At 38.9% G+C, this 6,383-nt stretch overlaps 1 protein-coding gene across 1 annotated transcript; it reads left to right on the top strand.

Moving 5' to 3' along the window:
• Nucleotides 1-893: 893 nt before the first annotated feature.
• LOC107723625 (interferon-induced very large GTPase 1-like) lies at nucleotides 894-5,475 on the top strand. The gene has a single exon (XM_016532334.1). It carries the CDS (start codon nucleotides 943-945, stop codon nucleotides 5,473-5,475), a length of 4,533 nt encoding a protein of 1,510 aa, XP_016387820.1. The 5' UTR covers nucleotides 894-942.
• Nucleotides 5,476-6,383: the final 908 nt, after the last annotated feature.

Raw genomic sequence — 6,383 nt, forward strand, 5'->3', positions numbered from 1 at the left:
TTCAAACAAAACAGTGAAGACGAAGAAGAGGATGATGTGTTCTTAATTATGCCTATTTATACTATAGTCGCACCTGTAGTGACATCATGGGCTGTCGCCGGCCAACGTGTTGTTGGTGTTTTTTGAATGTATACTTCAAACACAGGTCACGATGAGGTGTTCCCCATAGCGACCCCTAGAGGACGCAGTTCGAAGTTACCTTGAAAGGGAACTGAAGTCATATCAGTCATATCCAAAAAGATTTTGTGTTATTGTTTAATTTTTTGACATGGATTTGCTTTCAATTTTATAAAATTTCAGTTCCATTTTAATATTTCTCTCACCTTCCTTCACAAGATCAACCGACAATTATTGGAAAGAGTATGGACTACACCTCAACAACAGAGAGAAGAAGGACACATGAGGTAAGTGTTGAGTGTAGTGTAAACATAGAATATGAAAAGGAAGTTAGAAAGAATTCCATGAATGTAGACATACAGCTTATAGACGTATTTCTTTTTAACCAAGTGGTTCCTTGTCATATAGTTTCACTTGACCTTTTATGGTTTTGGAGCTGTCTAGTATACTGTAGTTGCTGGTAAATGTAATGAAAAGAGTCTTATTTTTTTCTTGGGTATTTTTGTCAACTTTTTAGATAGTCTGCATTACAAAAAAAAAAAGGTCTATATTTATTTCAATATACTGTACATTATGTTGTAAGCTAATTGCTTGTTTATTTCCCAGGGAGAGACCCAATCAATAGAGCGTGCAAGACTGAATCAAATCAAAAGAAATGGAAAGAAGAAAGAAGTAGAGCATCTATTTAAAAGACTCCATCTTTATAACAGGCATCACTGTAAACTAAGAGCTGCAGATGTTCTTCAGTTAACTGCACATTCTTTACAGTTTCATGAGTTTTGTGCTGAGGAGAACCTCATTCAGACTTTCCTACAAAAACTACTGATGATGAACTACAGAGCAAGATACATTAAAACTAAAGAGACAAATAAGCAGCATGACAGACGACAAACAAACAATGACTTATGTAATGGTGATGCCAATATTTTTAGAGACATGTCTTTGTTTTCTCAAGGAAAAAGCAAGAAAGTTGCTATTCACCCGATGGATGTTCAGATGGCTGTGTTTCATTATGCAGATAGTTTCCTGAAGCAGCTGATGGTGACTAAACTGTCTCAGTGTCAGTACGCTCTTCCTCTGCTCGTTCCTGATCCATTCACACAAGAGATTGAATTTCCTCTCTGGACATTCAGACAAATCAACAAAAGCTGGAAGATGAAAGATGTCAAAAATGAAATAATCAGCAAAATCCAGCCTGTCTGGAAGACAGAAACACCTATGGTGTCTTTCTTCAGGTTTGGCTCAGTGTCCTCATCCAAATCTCAGCTGATGAACAATCTGATCAATGAAAAACACAACACATTCTTCCAAAGGCATTGCACAGGCAGCAGCAAAACCAGACTACTGATGGATGGAGTGGTGGAGATCGCTTGGTACTGCCCCTCTGGGAAAGATACAGATCAATTCAATCAATGTATTGCTTTCTGTAACCTTCATGGTGATGCAGGAGACAGTGAGAAACAGCTGCAGATCCTCGCTGAAATGGCCTCAGTCAATGTTGTTATTCTACCACGACTTGACCAGAAAGACAAGAGTGCAGCACAGATGCAAAACCTGTACAAGGACAGAAAGCCACTTATTTGTCTTTTTACGGAGGATGAATCTAGTGTAACTGAGATGAGGAGCGGGAAATACAAAATTGGATTAAAAGAAAGAAATCAGTCAGAAGTATCTGAAGAACTTGAACAAGCTATAAATGAATGTCTCTCATTCTTATCGGCAGAATCACCTTCTATTTTCAGACTTGAAGATGTGTCCAAACACTCAGGTATCAGAGTAGATGAGAAATATGATGACGGCTGCAGGACAGGAAAAGAAGATGCACAGACGATGATGAAATTACTGAAGGATAAAAATGTGACGGAAATCAAAAAATCATTTCTGTCCTGCCAGGGAAAACTATGGCATCAGTGGTGTATAAAGAACAAAGAACTACATCGATCTCAGGGAAATGAAATAGAAATGGAAATAAAACAGAAACTAGAGATGAAGAAAATCCGTGAAGAGCAGCATGTGTTGGACATTGGTGAGTTCATGAAGTTCTTTATTACAGAAATGAATTCACAATCTCCAAATGAGAAGATATTTTTTCTGAAATGGCTCACAATCCTCCTGGATGAACATACATCAGCGGACCTTTCTGCTCTACATTACAAGTATGATGAAAAGTGGTCAGAAGTCTTAAAACTAAAAGAGAACAATGAGAGATTTGAGCAACAGATGGCAATAAATTTGTCCAATGAACAAACTGAACTTGATAAGATATCAGAAGAACTTCAAGCAGCAACCTTTGGCTTGGAGCACATCCTGAGGGAGATCGGTCAGATCTATGAATCGTGTCAATCAGTCAATAAGAACAAAGAAGGTCTGCCATGTAATTTTTCTTCTCTCCCGAGTCTTGCAGCAGAGATGATGATCTCTGGATTTCCACAGGAGCTGATGGATGGAGATGCTGCTCATGTTCCTTTGGTTTGGGTTACTGCTGTTCTACATGAACTCATTCAGAAATTGGGAGACAAGAGAGTGTTTGTGCTGTCAGTTTTAGGGATTCAGAGCTCTGGGAAATCCACTATGCTGAACGCCATGTTTGGACTCCAGTTTGCTGTCAGTGCTGGTAGATGCACCAGAGGAGCTTTCATGCAGCTGGTCAAAGTGTCAGAGGAGATAAAGATAAAAGAACAGCTGAAGTTTGACTTTATTCTGGTTGTTGATACTGAGGGGCTTCGTGCTCTAGAACTATCTGGAAGGTCAAGAAGACATCAGGACAATGAATTGGCCACATTTGTTGTTGGTCTTGGTAATTTGACATTGATCAATATCTTTGGAGAAAACCCATCAGAGCTGCAGGACATTCTTCAGATCGTTGTTCAGGCCTTCATGAGGATGAAGAAGGTCAGACTGAATCCCAGCTGCATGTTTGTTCATCAGAACGTTTCAGAAGTCACAGCCGGAGAGAAAAACATGGAGGGAAGAAGACGGCTGCTGCAGACACTGGATGAAATGACAAAACTTGCTGCTAAAGATGAAGTCTTTGATGCTGAATGTTTCAATGATGTCATTACTTTTGATATTCAGAAAGATGTGAAATATTTTGCACAGCTGTGGGAGGGAAGTCCACCAATGGCGCCTCCAAACCCATCATATTGTGAAAACATCCAAGAGCTAAAGAAAACTTTTTTTAGCCATGCCTCAAAATCTTATGGCTTAGAGCTGACACAACTTAAACGCCGTATTAATGATCTCTGGGAAGCTTTACTGAATGAAAGATTTGTGTTCAGCTTCAAAAATGCTCTGGAAATCGCAACATATCGGAAACTGGAGACAGAATACAGCAAGTGGTCTTGGAGTCTTCGTAGAACCATGCTGGATATAGAGAACAAACTCTACATCAGCATAGAAAATGAAACAATTAATACAGTTCCAGAAATTGATCTTCAAGAGAACCTAAATGTGAAAAGTGAAGAAGTAGAAAAATCAATGTCAGAATTCTTTGAGAAAGACAAAGATAAAGATATACTGATACAGTGGAAAGTATCATTTTATATCAAAATCAAAGATCTTCGCGAAAATATTGTGAGAGAAACAACGAAGAAATTAAATGAGATTCTTCAGCAGCGAGAAATGAAGAAAAGGATTGATGCTCAGAGGACACATCATGAAAATGATCTCTTGGAAAAGAGCAAAGAACTTGCAATAAAACTCAAAGACAAAGCAAATGATGAAAAAATCCTGAAAAAAGAGTTTGATTCCTTTTGGAAAGAATGTGTTAAGAAGATTACTGCAGAAACTCCTCCAATCAAAGACATTAATGTAATAAAAGACATGAAGCAACTCCTCAGTAACTATGAAAGTATCCCTGTAGAGGCCTGGAAGAACAGCAGGGATATTTTCTTTGTGCAACATTATTCAGATTACATACAGAAACTCAGAGGAGTTACAGGACATGCCATCAGATCAGCTAAACTGAAGTTTGAGGTTGAAACCCAAATTAAAACCTTAGTCAGTGACATTGCTCAACATGCAGACAAAACAGTCATGTCATATAAAATTTCAAAGACGGGTTACAACAAAACCTACATTCAGGAACTCGCAGATTATATCAAAGCAAGAGTAGCAAAATATGAGCAAGGTTCCAGGAACTATGTGTTCAAAAAGGAATTTTACATGGATTTGGTCATTTCCATCTGTAAGAGAATAAACAAGGTAATTACTGACCAACACAGAAGGTTTAGGGAAGCCAACGATCCGGTTTTATACTTTGAACAGAAGAGCAAAGAGTACTATAGTATTTTTCAGAAATACTGTCAAGGTGCAACATCAGCTGCCATTTTTGGTGAGATCATCTGTCAGAAACTGAAAGAGCCCATTCAGAAGAGTGTCTACAAAGATACAGCCAGAGATATGACTAATGATATTCAAATAAACTGTGAATCACTAAATGGAAACCGATCTAAACTAGAGAAGCACATTCTCAAGAGGTTGGCAGAACAGGAGGAATTTGAGAAGTACATTACATACTTTAATTATCCCAGAGACCACTTAAAGAGTTTTGTCAGAGATGAAGTCATTCAGTACATCACTGATAAGTTTGAAGCCAGTGTTCGCCCCAAGATGAAGGAGAACATTGAACTCCTGCACCAGAAGATCATGGAAGCAGCTCATAGAGCAACTACAGTGGTCAACACAACCAGTGGAGATGTTCAGAAGTGGCTGGATAATTTCACACAGCAGCTCTCAGATGTGCTGATATTCTCTGTAAAGGAACTCAGTGGAGTGAGTCATGAAGGTGTTGATGATTTCAACCTCCTAGAAGATGTTATAAGCAAATTACTTGGTTCAGTATCATCTGAAATACAGCATAAATTCAGCACAGAGACATTTCCTGTAAATCTGGAAGAGAAGGACAGACCAGATGAGATTCTGATTGATCATCTCTGTCAGTGCTGCTGGGTTCAGTGTCCATTCTGTGCAGCCACCTGCACCAACACAATAGAAAACCATTCTGGAGATCACAGTGTTCCTTTCCATCGAGTGGATGGACTCACTGGAAGCTGTTATGATGAAACAGAGTGTCTCAGTGCAGATTTTTGCACAAATTTAGTGAGAACTAGTAAAATGTTCTATACAGGTCAGTGGTTTCTGTGCAGAGAATACAGAAAAGCAGGAAATGTTTATGCAGAGTGGAACATCACTCCTGACTTCTCTGAGCTGCCGTACTGGAAGTGGTTTGTGTGCAGATTTCAGGAAGATCTGGAAAACCGCTTTGAGAAAACATTCCACACGTGGGATGTGATTTCATATGAATGGAGCCGATACTCAAAAGAGCAAGCTATCGAGAGTTTGGATGAATACATCTAATGACAAATGAAAATGACTCACATGGTGTCCATTCTGTGCAGCCACCTGCATCAACACAATAGAAAACCATTCTGGAGATCACAGTGTTCCTTTCCATCGAGTGGATGGACTCACTGGAAGCTGTTATGATGAAACAGAGTGTCTCGGTGCAGATTTTTGCACAACTTTAGTAAGAACTAGTAAAATGTTCTATACAGGCCAGTGGTTTCTGTGCAGAGAGTACAGAAAAGCAGGAAATGTTTATGCAGAGTGGAACATCACTCCTGACTTCTCTGAGCTGCCGTACTGGAAGTGGTTTGTGTACAGATTTCAGGAAAATCTGAAAAACCACTTTGATAAAACATTCCACATGTGGGATGTGATTTCATATGAATGGAGCCGATACTCAAAAGAGCAAGCTATCGAGAGTTTGGATGAATACATCTAATGACAAATGAAAATGACTCACATGTATGCAGTAGCGACTCCTGGCCATAAAACAGATATGCCAGCTAGTTACTGACCTGATGCAGACACATATAGCTGTGGTAAATGGCTCTCAATGAGAGCTTGCTGCAGTTCCACTTTTCACAACAGATTTACATTGTAAAATTTGTGGGGCGCAGTTGAGTTCAGGAGGACACTGGCGCGACTGCCTCACTCAGTATCATTTTATGTGCCTGCCAAAGTTTGCGATGAATTTTTATATGTCCTGCGTATTTTATTACTTAAAATTCTCAAGAAATCTGAAAAATATTTGTTGCAGAATGCATTTACAGTTTATTATTTTTTCAGTTTGTATAGAAGTCTATGTTTTGGGTGAATATTTCTGCCCTCAAAGACAAGCTGCTCCTGCATTTAGGTCCACAATTTGTGAAATTGAGAGGGGTTTTTTGATCTGTGAATCAAATGATGTTTTTTCATTAAAT

Source organism: Sinocyclocheilus rhinocerous, unplaced genomic scaffold (assembly GCF_001515625.1).
Source record: "Sinocyclocheilus rhinocerous isolate Xijiao unplaced genomic scaffold, SAMN03320098_v1.1 scaffold966, whole genome shotgun sequence".
In the NCBI taxonomy this organism is placed as follows: Eukaryota; Metazoa; Chordata; class Actinopteri; order Cypriniformes; family Cyprinidae; genus Sinocyclocheilus; species Sinocyclocheilus rhinocerous.